General features: G+C 43.6%; 1 protein-coding gene across 2 annotated transcripts in view; it reads left to right on the top strand.

Moving 5' to 3' along the window:
* LOC105834915 overlaps window positions 1-17391 on the top strand; it is a 245647-nt gene that overhangs the window by 165777 nt on the left and 62479 nt on the right. For both annotated transcript variants that reach the window (XM_036292371.1, XM_028193061.2), the window contains one exon: window positions 3797-3935. In XM_036292371.1, the coding sequence (XP_036148264.1) occupies window positions 3797-3935 (139 nt within the window). The remainder of the gene's footprint in view (window positions 1-3796; window positions 3936-17391) is intronic.

Raw genomic sequence — 17391 nt, forward strand, 5'->3', positions numbered from 1 at the left:
AATATTCGAGAATCGTTACTCAGTGATGCTGTGATTCATTATTTCCGAACGTTCGGAAAAATTCATATAGATTATCATAAATTATTGCGTTTGCAGAAAATAACGCGAAGAAATTAGCGACGAAATCATTCGACGAATTATCATTAGTCGCCGACCGAATCTCCCGGCGTATTTTTCAATTTCCAGCGTCATTGAATTGCGTGAGGCAACAAAACGGATCCAGCGTAATAGCGCTCGGGTCTCGTAGATTTTATCGCGAAGCTCGAGATATTCAGGAACAATAATTTGATACTACCCTTAGGTCGATCTTGGATCTCCCGGCGGTCGTTCATGGGTCGTTTTCGTGTCTAAAGCCCTCGCTCTATCTGTTTTCCCTCTCAAGATGTGCGAGCTTCTTCTTTTCGGGCGAGCCCCTCCTTGTGGAGAAATCCGCGCAGTTTACAGAAAATACGAGTGCTCGGTCAACGGTGGGTCGAGCTTTAATCCGCTCTTTATTTCCCAGAATTGTTTCCCCGCGGTGCGATCTTTATGACAGGATTGTACCATACGTAAGAACATTAATTGTGAGAGTTGCGAGAGTTTGCGAAAAAAAAAGACATCGGTGTAAAGTTTGCCTTGCTAACCGCACGACCTCCTCTCCCTCTGCTCTCACTCCTCCCCGAGATAGATTCGTAAGATTCCGCGGTTGTATTTGTCGTTTTCTTTAAACGAATTTGGTGAACATTGTACGAACGAGAGCGAGCGCGAAAAAAGCGAGGAACCATCAAGATACTAAATACGTTCGGAGTGAATCTTAAACGATCTTTCCGGCCTTTGTAATCCCTCCTGCCGGATTGCCTTTCATCAGCATGCCGATACGTCTGCGTTACAAGCGTTTTCCCGGCTTGACTGGCGAGAAAACAAAAAAGAAAGAGAAAGAAGAAAACAGCTTGTCATCCTTGAAATTGAACGTAGTCGCGCGCACGACACACCAACGCGACGAACTCCGTTATGAAGAATTGAATAAGGCCGGGCGTGACGTCAGCTATTAAAATAGTTGCAGTCGCGACGAACGGGGGCGTATCGACAGGCCGCTCACAATGGACGAGAGCTCGTTGTCGCGATGCAGAATATCGCCTCGCCTGGAGACGCCTCCGAGGGGGATTATAGTCGCACTTCCGTTTTCCCCGTTCGTCGACAGTGTCCTTTTAAGCAAGCCCGTCGAAACGGCGCGGCGCGCAGGAACGGTAATTAATTAGTAATTATATCAGCGGCTGCTGCTGCTGCTGCCGCCGCCGCCGCCGCTGCCGCCGCCGCCCCGGAAAAAGCCCAGTCCTCTTGCGTACGCGCTCGCAAGCGGAATGGCTCGTTGCCGTGCACCGGCAACGAAACTCTCCCCGATAACTTTACTTTCTGACCTAACTCCAATTTCCGTTAATTATACCGTGGCTACCTACCTACTTCCTACCTTCTCTCTCGTCTCTTTCTATTTCTATTCCGCTCATCCTTTAGCTCTAACTTTCTTTCTCTGTTTTTTTTCTTTACTTTATTTTTCTTAATTCTTTCATCTCGTCTCGGTAAAGATCCGCGATACTTAGCACCGCGCGTTATAACGTCGTTGACGATAATTATGCGTTAGGATCTGGACGGTATGATTCTTTTAAAATACGCTACGGAGAGAATGCTTTAACGATCAGAAGGAAAGGGAGCGGGGTTTTATCTGTTTATTCGAAATTTCGCACAAGTAGGTAAATTACATACAACACAGACGTGCAGAACGCAGTCTTAAATTTATCATTGGTATAAGGAGAGCTCGACATCCAAAACTGTTTGAGGGAGCGGTAGAACTCTGTATACGGCTGTAGACGTTGCATCTCAATGTAACCGAAAACGGAGTTGCGACTGGAAACAACGTAGTCATGCGATACACCTGCTATTAGACACTGACAACTACGGGGATACTTGATATGCGTTGTATTAATTCTCCGCGGAGTGCAGTCTACGCCGGACGCTGGGAATTAAGATCCGCGGTAATGGCCGAATGTGTTCGGAAATTAATCCGGCTCTCCTCTGATGAGGGGGAAGAGGGGGGAAGGACAGAGGAAGAGCGAGAGACGTTCACGTTCGATGCGTCGGCACAAACGAGACGCACGTTTCTGTCTCCCTGAGTATTATATATAATAAATTCCATCTGCTGTCGTTTCCATTGACTCTCGCTACTTCGTAACGTAGTCGCGGGACGAGTAGGGCCGGCCCCGGCATCTTCTGGTGCAGTCGCGAATTCGCGGGATTCCTCATCGTCTTTCCTGTTCTTCAATTCCGCGCACCCCGTTCTTTCGGTCCCGTCTACTCGTCCTCCAACCGTCGGTTCCCCGCTCATCCGGGATTCCGAAACACTTGGACTTATTAAATGCAAAATGCTTCCGGCAAACAATGCTTAATCGCGACGTCGCTCCTCGTTGTAATCTTCTCGTTGCTACAGATGCAGACGCGAAGTGAAAGAGAAAGAGCGAGAGAGAGAGAGAGAGAGAGAGAGAGAGAGAAGGGGGGGAAGACAGAGGAGAGGGGAGGGAGGAGAGAAAGGAGGATGAACGATTGCGCGACGAAGAGAGAACCAACAATTCTCTCTTTCTCTCTCTCCGCTCGCGCTCTTTCGCGATAATCCGATCTCTCTAAGGAGATTCTCCATTTTTACAACTTCGTTTGAGCTCGCGGCGAACTCCGTTGCCGACGGGCATTCGAAATATGCGCGGAATCTCGTATTTACCCTCGCGGTCCGTGGAAAATCAGACGGAAAAGGCGCTTGGTGACGGCGGAGGGGTAGGGGCGGGAAGAGGGAGGAGAGGAAAACGGAGGATGAGAGAGGACCTCCCTTACTTGCGTCGTGCAACCACGGGTGGCTGCTCGGCAGCGGCTCACGGTCCGATTATTTAAAAGCGAATGCAAATGGACGGTGATTTTTCGTTACGCCGGTCTACCGTAAACGTGGGGAAGCATGAGAAATATCGAACGTCGAGGGGAAAGTATTTGATACGGAGATTACATTATACGATGTATTGAGATTGCATTACACAACAGCATTACATGATACGACGAACGTAACGTCTCTTCTCCGTTGTTGAATTTTTTTTTCCTCCACCCCCCTCCCCCCCCCCCAGGAATATCGAATCCCCGGAATTTAAAATATAACAACCTAGCTAGCCCCGACGTATAAACGTCCGATACAGGGCTACATCTGCACATAATCCATAGATAAATACAGAGCCCCAGTCGCAATCAGTTTACACGCGCGGGGATCTCCGTGTAATAGACAACAGGATGTTGAATTATCTCTTTTCGTTGATATAGTATTACGCGCTGCTACGTATTTCCTTCTCTCGAAACCTGGTCGAGAGACACTCGGCTTTTCAGCTCCCGCAATCGCCGCTTTTCTCGCGAGAGAGGAACGAGAAAATAATCCTTCGGGACTCGACATTTTCCGTCTCCGAGGGAGACGGGAAAGAGGAGGAGCGAGACAGCGGTTACAACTGTTTCATTACGTTGGTCCTGGCCGCCACGTCGTTGCAGAACCCGGTAACCCTGACGCGTACAAGCCCGCCGGCTGGCGATCCGGCTGAAAAATATCGTATAGCCCCACAGCCGCACGGATTGTTTTGCGTTTCCGGTGCGGACGTTGGTCGGCGGGCTCGGGGTTCTCAGATTAAAATCTGGAAACTTTCCGACCGAGCGAGTATATCGCCCATCGCCCGCAGGCGGCCCGTGGCGAACCGCGGCAAACCCCTCCCCCCTTTCTGTATCCCTCCGTCCTCTGTTTCAGGCTGCACGTTCCCGGAGGAATGGTACGGTCGGTGGTTCCAGTCGGGGATTACGGACCTGGTGACCGTCAACGGTTCCGAGATCACCAGCAAGGGCGTCTGCATCGAGAAAAACGGCGACAAGTTCCTCGTTCACGACACGTGAGTGACCGTTTCTCGTTTGAATTGCAAGTGCCGCAGTTCGGCCGGCCGATATGAAACGATAGTATAGTATTCCATCCTTTTATACCTTCCGTTTATACCGCCCCCTCCCCGCCCCCGTCCGCTCTTTCTCCCAGTTTCTCCCGTCACTCTCCCCCGGGCCAACGCCCGTCGCTCCCGTATGCGCCCCCCCGTACTCCCTTCTTTCCAGCTTTTATTAATTAACTGCCCTCCGACAAAGCGCTCGAGGCGACGTGCCAGCCGAGAGAGCACCCGGCGTATAAAACGTTTCTCCTGAAATTCCATCCGTGAAACCGGAGCAGGGGTGGCTTTGAGATCGAGAAGAGGGAAGGGGAGGGGAGGAGTATGATCCGCACCGAGCGGCTCGCGTACTCGTACATCGATATGTGTGTTTTCTCATCGTGCTCGCGCGTGTAGTGGTAAGATTTACGACGAATGCCTAGTTGGTGGAGTTGCCTACTACACGAGCGTATGACTAAATGTTAAATAGAAACTGCTCGCGAATAACCCCCGAAGCGGACGGGCGAACTCGGCCGGATGGGTAACTCCACTCTATGATCGAGCGCGCGAAAAAGGCATCGCTTTTCAGCTGATGGTTATAAGAGCCCTGCGTAAATTATAAACACGATCGTTACGTCGTCCAACCATTTAATTATCTCCGCGCTAGCTTCTCCTTGAAACTTCAAATCGCTCTTTTCGCGAGAAGTAGATCGCAAGTGGACATTTCATAATTAATTAAGTTCATACATTTTATAGGCTGATATACATGGAATAATGATGTAAAAATATAACGACTGACTCGAAAATCTTTTATATTGATGCTAAATTAATAAAACTAAATGGAGAAAGGAGGGGAAGCACTCCCTCCCCCTCTTCGTATTTTGCGTCAAATCAATGAAGCGAATTATCCCATGTTTTCGAAGAAATTTTTTAGCATGTGTAACGAGATTATTGTACCGCTATGTGTTTTCCCCGGCGAACCCGAACCCCATAGGAAAATAATTGGAACGACGAGTTTCCGAGGTCCGATCACGTTATAGAAAAGAATACAGTTCCCGCCGGTTCGATCACGTGCTCTTCTCCGCGTAACCAGAATTTTCCCTATATTTCCATTTCCAACACGGTTTCCGGAAAATCCGCACGTCGCACGTCGGTCCACATGTTATATTTCGGCGGAATAGACCGCGCGCCGGGTCCGTCTGTATACTTTCGCGCGGTAGTTTCTAGTCAAACACGATCTTTTATCCCGCGATAAAATTACAAAAGCGATATCGCGCGGTCCTGGCCCGGATATAGCGAAGCTCCGTGCCGAAATAATTCGCGGCCGGGAAGTGTCTCCGGTTCGTTCCCGCTCCCGAAGCGAGAGTTGCTTTGTTGCGGGGAACTCAATTAATTTTATTTGATCGGCACTTTTTCCAATTTTTGCCACCACAGTGGCGATGTCCCACGTCCTCATTCACGTCGCGTATCCCCATCGAAGACGTTAAACCGCGGCCCACTTCGTCCAGATAATATTCACGATATACACGGAGAGAATTTTCTCTCAAAATTCACCCTCAAAATCTAGTAATTGTGGGATAATGACCTCGAGGAAATTGGCTATATTTTTTAGTAAAATTTATTATACTTTTAGTAAACTGTACTAAAAGCATAGTAAATTTCACTATACTTTTAGTAAATTTTACTAAAAGGTATAGTGAAATTCCTCGAGGTCACACATTATCCCAATTATCAGATTTTGAGGGTAAATTTTAAGAGAAAATTCTCTCCGTGTATGCAAGGTGTTCATAGTTTAGAATGAAACTTTCAGTTGGGTTAAGGCTAATGTCCCGGCTAATCCGAAAGATACGTAGTCTCTCGTTCTATGAACGTTATTATCACTGGTCGTCGTTCTGGAAGATCGGAATATCGTATAGTCACGCGGGCACATGCGCCGATCGTTCGACTTGATTAACGTACAGCCATAATCGTAACATTAGCGGGCAGGAAAGTTGTTTTTCGCGGTCGTTATTGATCCTCCCGGGAGGATAAATGTGCGGGCGAAGAAAAATAAGCGGGGCTATCCGTGATAGAATCGGGAGAAGAATCCATTCTCTCTTTTACCGATATAGGAGATGTATAATTGTACATTCAATATATACCATCCGCGGTGCGCAACGTTATTTATTCGTCGTCCGTTCTACTTTTTTTTTTGTACTTCTACAACACTACCGTCGATACGACGCTCGAATTGGGTCGAGTGGAGATTTCACCGAATGGACAAAGCGGTTTTGTCAACGGCATGCATATCTTTTGTGCAGCTAATGCTTTAATTCGCGACCTTTGCTAGTGAAGATTCCGATTACAAACGTCCGGTGTTAATGTAGGTAATTATTTGCATACGTAACTCACTGATAAAATAAACTATATATTATATATATATAAATTAATGTAAAATAAAATCGATATGTTCTTTGTTAGAATTTTAGAGATTCAGTACGTGGATATTCAGATAAATGCCTGTTTGAGAATTTGAGCTGCACTTTGAAGTTTCGGGATTTCGCAATTCGAGAACAAGTCTTGACAGTAAAACTCTATGGAACGCGGCGACGCGCCGTAAGGTGGACGTTGAATTGAGAGTAATTCTCTATTCGGTATCTATTTGAAAGTGCGACCCTCTGGGAATGATTCTTGAAGGCAAAACTAAAGTAGCAAATAAGAAACTAAACAAATCTTAATAGCAGTACTTTTATTTATTACCATCAGACTTTTTCCACTCGTGCAACATTTAAACATCATCTTTAACAATATTTTTTTTTGTCGAGTGTGAAATTGTTTTTAACTTTTCTCTTGAAACTTGTGAAAAAATTACACAATATCTATACAAGTAAAAGTGTATGTCCGTAATAATTTTGTTAATTGTTTTAATTATATAATTAATTACGTTAACTTATTTAGACAACAATTTTTCGTGGGAACAAAATTAGCGGAGAGAGGAAATTTTATTAAAATAATGATAAACAACGTAAGGAGAGAAACGCTGTCGGTTGAATCTATCTTATTAAGCAATGTCGGTGATAAAACAAGCTTATCGTTTATTCATATTCATGTTGTTGGAGGCAAGCATGATGTTCTTAGGAAATGCGATACACAAGCGGCGTACGTGGATAGGTAGACAGGCGGAGAGACAAAGTGATCGCGAGAACATCGGGAGACGCGAGCAGGATGAGAGGAAGAAGGACACGAATGGCGCGGCAGGTGACGTAGAAGCCGAGCAGAGTTGAGAGCTAAGTTTTAATTAATGTAATGGAGAGTAGCGCGTGATTAGCCTCCCAATCAGCACGCTCCTCCTGCTACTCCGCTGCGGCTTCAGTTAGACAAGGATGTGTAACGCGAAAAGAGACGAAGATAAAATTTCTAATAAGAAGATGCGAGGGGAAACGGAACAGTCGGGAATAAAAAATAAACGTTAGATAAAATAGATGTAAAAGAATTTACGTAAATTGTTCGGTGTTATCGAAATTTTAGAACAAGAAAAAATTCCATTGTACCCTTTTAACTTTTAATATTTGATATTGTTGATCTTGAATTCGATACTCGGGAGAGAAAGGTTGCAAAAACGGAACGTGACGATAATAAGTAACGACATTAATATATTAATGAAAATGTGAATTTTTTACACCTTATGTTTAAATAGGAATAACATTATTTGTCCAATGCAGATCACGATACGCAACAATTTGCGAGAGCGCAAGAGCTAAATTGTTTGCTTAATGTACATCTAATTATGCTGTTCTGCATTCTGCATTAATGGATAATAGGTATGGGTGCAAGCGTCATAGTTTGTTTGTTGTTGGTAACGTGGATGTTACCAAACTAGCGATAACTTGCTTATCTTAAGATAACTAATCTAGTGCTGCGTAATAATCCGAACTTCTAGCCCAGGGTAATTAATTTCCATCCGAGGGACGGCAGAAGAAATTTATTTCTTTGTTTATTTATTAAAATGTAATTGCGATGATACGGTTTGTCGTACATATTCGATCAATCATCGTGCTTCATAATGAACAATCGGTGCGCCGGCAAACATTTTACAACACGAGTCCGATATACACGCGGCATGTCAATTAATTGATTTACGGGGGAGGGAGCGATATTTATGAAGCGTGATACTATCCTACGGTTTTTCCGTTAATTCTTTTGTTCGATTCGACCGATCGTGTTATTTCTCACCGTGACAGGTATCGTCGTGATATTCGTCGACCCGATAATAGTTTCGATCGAGAACAGACTGCACGATACATTGCGCTCGACCGTCAATTAACGGTAACCGATAATCCAAAATAATGACAAGCGATTGCAGTTTGCGCCCCGCGATAACTGTTTGTCGATTTAGAAAGCGCAGAGGGCCCTGCACTTTAATTTTGTATTGGAGACAATTTAAACTTATCTTTGCGACAGCGGTATCGTTGTATAAAGGACAAGAGTATGAATGATTAAGGTGTACAGTCACGAAACTAATTGGACGCGAGTATTACATCGGGTGTTTATTTATTACATCTACTTACAAATCGATCAAAAACATATTTTTGATAAAAAGTGCGTTACCGACAAATATTTTTCGCTTCCAGTCGAGTTTTTTCCCCAAAATTATAACATTTGCCTTGAATTTGTAACATAAAATACACTTCCATATCTTGTGCCCGGGCAATTAATTTCGTGACTGTAATTACATACGCGTACAGCGATGAATACACGAAAATGAGAGATAAAAAAATTTCGAGAGAAAACAGTATGTTTTCGAGGAGGGCAAAGAAGAGAAAAAGGTTGAAAAGTTTCCGGGAATTAAATTGCATCGGTTTGCTACTTGCGATGCAAGATTGAATTACATCGAACGGCAGTTACTGAAGTACCTAAAAAGTAGTTTTCTCAGAAAACCATCGTATAATAACTGACTCATTTCTGTTGCATTGTATGTAGATCTGTACAACTCCAAGCGCCGATTAATCAAACAGATACTTTGTGCCCGAGCCAGGTTATTGCGAAATTATTACTGCGAGTATGCTCGCGAAGGGAGCCCGGCGATTACATGATTAATTCCCCCCTCGTACGATGCTGGATACGAAATGGGTACACTCGTTAGCTCGCGATAATAAAATTAGTAGTCGCGAACGTCGTCATTAATCCTCCTTAAGCGATAAAGTAGCCGGCACGTTGTAATAATGGAGTATTAGATCTCATTATTGCGGGATAATTGGAAAATGGTGGAATGGCGCGGAAGATGTGGGTTACATAGGATACATATAAACTACATGGGTGAGCATAAGATAATTTAATTGCCACTGTGCCCGCGCGTGAAGTACATGTTAACGGGAATTTATTAATTTATCATCGTATCGTTGTTCGATACTAGTTCGGATCTGTATCTAAGCCAATTATTGCCCGCGCTGGAAACTAAAAAAAAAAAAAGAAGAAAAACCTTTCAACTGAAACGAAGCCCGTCATAAATTACGTCGAGGATTACCATTATGATTTCACGATTAATAATCTCGTAATCCGAATTGATTCCGGATCGAAGCTATAATTGGTATCTATTAAAATCACCGCGATTGTGGGATTCTCCCCTATCTAGTTTGATCTTCTCGTAAAGCGATATATCGTATCGATTATGTCGCGGGGGAGGATCGTTAATGAGACGTTGTGACGTGGTAAGGTATAGAGCGATATTACGTTACATTTAATCGCGCGTCGTGGCAGCGTGGCGTCAACCAGACTAGACAGAACAGATCATTCAGTTATGCAGGATGCAACCCTCCGTCAATGTAGGCCTAACGATCTCGCAATGATTAGATCGTGTGTACCGCACGTTCGTATCCCGTTCTAATTGGCGTAATGCCGATAGCTAATTAAGCGCAGCTAAACATGTTGCAACAAGTCAATCATTCGTAAGCCGTACCGAATCGCGTGTGTGTTCCGGTAATTCGTTTCTTTCCCTACGTAAATTAACAGGTATTAAACGGGAAAAATACATTATACATTTGAAAGTCATTTGTATGAACGAACCGCTGTATTCGTAACTGCAAGCTGCGGTCGGACGCTTTCGCGCTCGTCGAAAGAGAAAGTATCCGCGCGACTCTACACGCGGATGACGACCGGCGTCATTTCCGATCGCGCGTGGCGGAGGGCGAAAAAAAAAAGAGGAACAGACGGGGACGAACGTTCGAACGGGTGCAAGCCAGGCGGCGGGGAGAGGGGTTGCGGTGGAAAAAAAGTTATATTGCCTCTGCGTCCGGAGTGACGGGCCAAACGCGCGTCGTCGACATATGAATAATATCGCGCCGCGGTATATAGCGGCGTTTCCTCGTCGCGCGCCGTCTCGACGGAGTATCCGCTGATTGGATTCGAATTGGAGAGGGTAGTTGGTGTCTATATCGTCATGTAGGAACTGTTGACGTTCCGCGCGCGGACGAAATTAGATCGCCGGTCGAGTTTTTGCTATGGGAGACTGTGAATCAGCGAAAATTAAAATTACACTTGCGTCGTATCTCAGCTTTCGCAAAATAACGGAAAGTTACGTTGTTTTCGCATAAGCAATGTAAACAGATGCATTTTCGTTACAATTTATTTATTTTTTTTTTCATGATGGTCCATTGACTTATTGATTTTTTTATTTCCTTTCTAAGACGCTAAACAAACGGTGAGAAAGAGTTAAAGAATTACGATGAGAAGTACTTCATTTACCGTATTCGGTTCATCGAACTATCATCTTTTTCGATCGTTAGGGCACTTCTTAGGAAAAAGCTTTGTAAAAGAGTGTAAATAAATAAAAGTAATATTCCAATTCGTTTTATCTACATTTTTTTAAATTAAAGACAATTAGTTCTCTCTTTTAAGAAAAGAATTTTTTTTAATGGACAACTAGTGGACATAGAAAAATAATAACGACCATATTATTCAATAAATAAAAAATTAATAAAAAACTACATAACGTTTACATTATTTATGTAAACATTACTTTTTGGTTTTTATAGTATAACGAGGACGGTGGTGCCGTGTGTACGTTTGGCACATTAGAAAATTTGGTTAGTGTTATACTTGTTAATACAGAATAGAGACTTGAGCGAATGAAATGGGAAGCTGAAGAGCCGGCGGCATCGACGGGGATCTCGGACAAACGAGCGCCCGATGTTGCACTTGCGCGAATGTAGAGCGAAGAGGGAATTACCTCTCGGGTCGCGCGGCGTCTTACGCGAATGGGACACACAGATAACGGAAGAGGAGCGAAGAAAATAGGCGAGGGGGGTGGCGGAGAGGGAAAGATCGAGCGGATAGAGATATATCCTCCTCTCTCTACGGCTCTATAGTTCTCCATTTTCTTCGTTTGTCCGTCCGTCTGTCCGTCCGTCCGACTATATCGTTTCCACGCGGGAAGCGAGTTCTTATCCCGTCGTACTCACGATTGTCTATAACTCGATGGTTTCTTGCGCCGCGCGACGCCCGCAGTAAATAGCTCCTTCTCACCCTCTCCTTCGCTTCTCGCGAGCATTCCCTCCTTTGTAAACTCGCTCGCGACGGAAGTGCGAGGTTCGTCGTCCTCGAAACCGCCAACCATTCGGCGGTGTATTTGGCTGTACATTTTGAAACTTTCAAGACGGATGCAGGTAAACGGACGAAGTTTCGAGTTTACTCGGATGGGCGACGTTGGCGCGTCACTTTACTAATTGCGTTCAGGATTTACGGGACCCGGGGGCGCGCGCGCGCGAGAGAGGACTTCGCTTCAGAATCGCGCCGATGCATTTACCGCGTCGAATCGCTTTCTTTCTCCGGAGAAAGGAACGTCGCGTCGCACGATAAGAATGTTTAATACGAAAGTGCTCGGCCGTCGCGACCAAGACGTATAGTTGTCCCGCTGCAAATAGGCCACGGTCTTTTCTTTGGAATGTTACATATTTCCTGTACCAGAAAATAATTAGCCCAATAAAGTTTTCAGAAAATGCTCGTAGCATTCACGTTGCATGCACGTCGGAGCCTCGAGTTACTTTAAAACCACGGATTATACCGTAGGCCTTTTCGCATGAATGAAAGACTCGAGACTCATTGTTCACCACCCAACGTCTCGGTATTTCCGCGCTCTTTTCGCGAGTAGAACACGAAGAGGAGAATCACGGACGGCTGGCGCTGAAAGTTTCAGTCACGGTTTGCGATCTTAATTTCTTGCTCCGCCGTGGTGCGCGGTCTTCCTTCTCTTTTTTTCCCCTTCTCCCTTCGCCGCTCCCTTCATTTTTGACCCGTGGAAACGCGCCGTCTGCAGGGAACACGAATGCGAGGTGGAAACATTCCGACCCGATGTCGGTTGTCGGTCTTGCCGTGGGGTGAACCCCCGCGTAAATTTTTGCCCGACTTGGGAGACCGTGGCGAGGTAAAAATTGTTCGGAATCAATGACCTCAAGCTCGAGGGGACGACGCAGCGTATTTTCCCAGCCACGACCGGTAACATCGAATAACGGCGCAACATCTATGCGCTACTGATACTCTCGACTCGAGCTAGGTAATGCACGGGAATATTCTGCAAAATTCCGGGAATGTTCAGAAAGCGAATAACATTGAAAGCAACGGTCTGTAAGTCCGCTACCGAATGCGTTTCGGCGTAACAATCAAAAGTGCAAAGACGTGCAAAGGGTGATCCCGAGAACTCGAGAATGTTTGCGGTTTTGTTTAAATTTTATTATATATATATATTAGTTTCCTACAACAATCAAATAAGGGCGTTTTTTTTCTTCAAAATCTGGGTTATGACGCCAAATTGTTCTCTTTATCAGTAGCGTTGTGAATAATTTGATCTAGCAAAAATAAAAAATATAAACGTAAATATGAAATTTCACAAGAAACAAACAAGTCTAAAGATTTTCTATTTTTTTAATGTGCTCTTAAAATATTAATTAAAACTTTGTTTTTGTACCTATTATATGCCCGAAGAAAAATGAGCATATTTTTATAATAAATGGTTTGAAGATAAAAAGTTTTTTTTTTAATTTGTTTAAACTTTTTGAACTCGTTTGGATTTCTTTTTAAGAAATCTTTTTTGTGTATTTAATTAATTTCTTATTTACTTAAAACAAATGCAAAACCGTGAAATTAGATGGTTGCAAAAGTATTTTTTGCTTAATACGTTTCGTTGGAAAATTTCTGATATACAAGGATCTCAATTTCTTTTCTCCGGTTGATTTCTCTTTGCTCGCTTTTGTGCCGTCAAACCATCCGCGAGAAACAGCAATTTGGAATTTAACGAAGTAATACGACGGGATTTACAAGGTTTGAGAAGCCGAGGGATATTTAGGGAGGATCTAGGACCAGAAGGAAGCAACGCTGGTGATCCTTCCCTATTTTTCTCTGCCGAACGTCACGGTGAAATCTCACGCAATTTCCAAATTCCATTTGTACGGGCGAAAAAGAGACGGCGGGAAAGAATTGACGCTGCTAAAAATTTCAACCCTTGGTCGCGACCTTAATTTTTTCTCCCTCGTGACTCCTGACTTCCGCTGCTCGTTTTTGACCCGCGAAAATGGCCGACCTGGTAGCGCGTGTCGTGGATGGGTAAGGTCTACATGAATAAATAAAAGAGCTACGCCACTGAGGAAAAGAGAATGAGAGGTAGACAGAAATAGGGATAGAGAAAGAGGATATGAGGAAGGGAAGGAGTAGAAGAGGAAGAGAGAGAGAGAGAGAGAGAAAGACAAAGAAAGAGAGACTTGCGGGGAAAAATAGACGAAAGGCAGGCCGAAGTGTCGGGAACTCGCGTGGCGGTTCGTTCGGTTACACCGCCGAAACTTATCTAATCAATCAGCCGACTGATCAACCTTTCATTGATCGCTGTAATCCATCACATGTAGCGCCGATACAAACCAGCCGCACCCTCCCGTCCGCCTCGCACATCCGGCCGCCAACTCTCTCGCTTTCTCGATTTTCCCCACTGAGTTATAACGCTAATTATTTTTCGCCCGAGCGATCCATCTCTCCTCGCGAGCTGCCTCGGGTTTGCCGCGCGATACGCTGACAAATCTTCGGGAAATCATTAAAAGTTTTTAACCAGCGGCGGACAGACGGGGGTTATCGCGCCGCTCCGCAACGCACGCGGTCTTGACCGCGGTGTGGAAAAAAATTCTCCCCGCGGAGAATTCTCTCCCCCGCCCTCCCGGAGAGGGGGAGGGGGGGTGATCTTCGCGAGTTGCACAAATCCCCGATTGGTATTATCGCGTTAGCGCCGGTAGTCTACTAGCGCGTTACGGTAGCGTTTCGGATTAACGGTAGTATCAAGTGCGTGTTAATAATGAATGCGACTTGCTGCTATAACTTTCCGGACGCCTCCGTGTATTCCTCCGAGGGCCGGGCGCATTTGCATGAGCCGGTAATCATTAATAGATCGTCGCTACGTAACGCGCGGTGTAACGCAAGATGCAAATTAATGAATGAAGGAGAGCCGAACGACTATAGACCGCACCTGATTTGATATTCAAGCGCGGAATATGCATGCAGTAGCGTACGTAGGTGAACGGGTACGTGGCGCGCGGGCGCGTCTGCGTACTCCGCGTAATCCACGTAATGCAGTTTGGAATCTAATCAGGGTTTATTGCAGGAATGTCGTTCGCTGTTTCTTTGATGAAACTTTCGTCAGGTATGCGCCGCGGTACTCTACATAATTAGAATGTAATTCGGCCGCTCTCGGCGACTGTATACGTGAGCGAATTATCGCAAATTAGGTCTCCGCGCGGTGTAAGTAACGCTGTTGTCAGCTTACACGCGGACCTCTTCCAGTTTTGCCTTTTTTTTTTTTTACCTCTACCAGTCCGCTGCTGAAACAGCCTTATATATAATTGCACGGCGCTCTCTACTTCCATCTCATAATTAACGCACTAATTTAAAGTCGTTAACGTGATCCGGGTAGCGTGACATGTCCTCGCAACGTAGTTCGCACGTGATATCGTGTAATTTGAAATTAAATTTGGCGGCACGTGATGCGGTTCAATTGTGTAGAAGGTTCGAGATTAATGACCGACTCGAAGCCCTAGCGAGACACCTCTAAACTTTGTCTGGGAAAGTTTAATAACTTGTTAATTCTTTCCCCTCCCCCTATGAAGAATTATTGCTTTGATTTTATCTCGATTTAATAAGACTTTCTCTCTCTCTCTCTCTCTCTCTCTCTCTCTTCGATTAGATTTGGATAAAATTTTTAGAAAAGTCGGTCTCTTTTTTTCGAACGTTTATATATTTCATATACCTGTGAATTTTTTATTCCAGTCGCCATTTGAATCTCTCGCAATTTAGATTCGTCGGATTAAAGTTAAAATTTCGAGCATATAGTGACCGTTGGCCGAACGCCCAGTTTTAGATAAATTTGCACTATAAAGCGTTCTGATCCAATATCGTATTATGTTTCATACATAAAGAACGAGTGGATCTTCGTGATTAAATCTATCTTTTTTTGTGTCAATTCTAGTTGAAAGTTCTCTCGCCGCTTGGCTTGAAAGTGGAGCAACGCGCTGAAATGCATACGTGTATCTCGCCGGAGATAGCAGGGTCGCCGACTCATTTAACACAATAGGAGGAGAGATAACTGAAACTAACTGAAATTACCAAGTTTATCGACAAAATCTATACATACATGTATATATATATATATATTCGTAATAATTAGATAAATATTATAATTAACTGGAGAACGAAGGAACAACAAACTTTATGAGAATTATGTGTAAAAATATACCTGCGTATTAAAATATTGTATATGCGAATCATAACGAGTCTCGCGTGCGGCTTCTCGCGGAATAATCCGCGCGGTTTTGAAAGCCGTGTCTTTAACTGCATTTAATTTACTTCACCCGTAGCGTGTCTCTCGCAAACTCATCGGCATGTCGGCGCCCCGACGCGCTCGCGAGGGACCAAAGGGATTCTTGAAGAAGGCACTCTTACATAAGGCAATATACGCAGTATGGCGTCGTTTGACTCGGCGCGCCGTCCCGTTCCGTCTGTGTCCCTTTGTGAGACAAACGAGGCGATTAAAACGTAGATTGGCGTCGGGCGCCACCCGCCCGGTCCGCCCAAGGATTTAATACCGAGGTCACTCCGGACCGATTGAATATAAAGGTCACATCGAGTGTACCGTGCTACCTCAAAGCTGCGTTTTAATCAGATCTATCGTCGACAGTAAGAATTAATCGAATTATCCGCAGTCTTCGACGTAAATAGTCTCGTCCGTGAGATTAAAGAAGATTTCGCGACGGCGCCGCTATGGTTCGGTATTTATAAGAGCAGAAACAAGAAGAAACGCTATAACGAAGTTATACCCTCATTCGAACGAGACGAGAGTCTGCCAGACTTATTTTATCCTTTCCCTCGCAATAAGTATTATCGTGATTCCAATATATATGGTGATTTTATGGTATTTATTATCGTACCCCTTGCGATTATTAAATACTACGTAATGAAGTAAAAAATCGGCCAACCAAATATCTTACATGAAAATATCTTACCAACTATTATAAAATATCTTATATGAAAATTCCTAATTTATTACAATAAGAACACTGATTTATCCTGTCGCAAATTGTTAATGAAAATTGACCTACAGTCACGATAGAATCATATATTACGTCTGTTGAGTCTTTAAAATCTAAAACAGCTTTTCAGCTTGGATTATTCATTTAACGAAAAGCAGCGAAAAGACAGTGCAATTTCACGAAACGCTAAACAAGACAGCTAATATTCTAAATTATTCGTATTCTCTTGAAGTGGAGCCTGCCTCTATTTAGCTTTCATTACCGAGGATCTTTATTTAATTTTTTGTTTTGTTCACGGCACGAGATTAAGGCGCTTAAATTCTTTTTTTTTTTAATTTAAGGAATAGATGGCTTTACACACCGTAACAACGAATGTAAAACTAAACGTCACTAGTACAATTCAGTAACTGTTGAAAAAAAAAACCGTCTTTAATAAGTATAATACGACAAAAACAATGATACGACGTGAAAAGAGGACGTTTATTTGGAATTCATTATTATTGTCTTGATAATATCTCCATGAAACATAGAAATCGTGCTTGCTATTCGCTGACATATTTTTCGATATATTTTTGAATCTCTTTTTTGTTATGTAACGATAATGATTCACAAATTATGCAAGATTAATTGTGATTTGACCTATATTGAAAACTTAAAAAAAAACTTGCTGGCTTATTTTATCAAAATAAAACTTTAACAGAAATTACTCACACGTTTACAATCACGACAAAATTATATGTTGTCAACCAATGATTTTTCTACTCTAAAAATATGCTTTTTAGCTTGAATTATTTATTTGATGAAAAGCTTTGTTTTAAAAGTATTGGAAAAGTATTGATTTTTTATCCAACGTGTCTTTTTAATTACATTTTTTATGTATAAGAGGAAATTCGTTGCTATTT

The sequence above is a fragment of the Monomorium pharaonis genome, chromosome 9 (genome assembly GCF_013373865.1).
Source record: "Monomorium pharaonis isolate MP-MQ-018 chromosome 9, ASM1337386v2, whole genome shotgun sequence".
In the NCBI taxonomy this organism is placed as follows: Eukaryota; Metazoa; Arthropoda; class Insecta; order Hymenoptera; family Formicidae; genus Monomorium; species Monomorium pharaonis.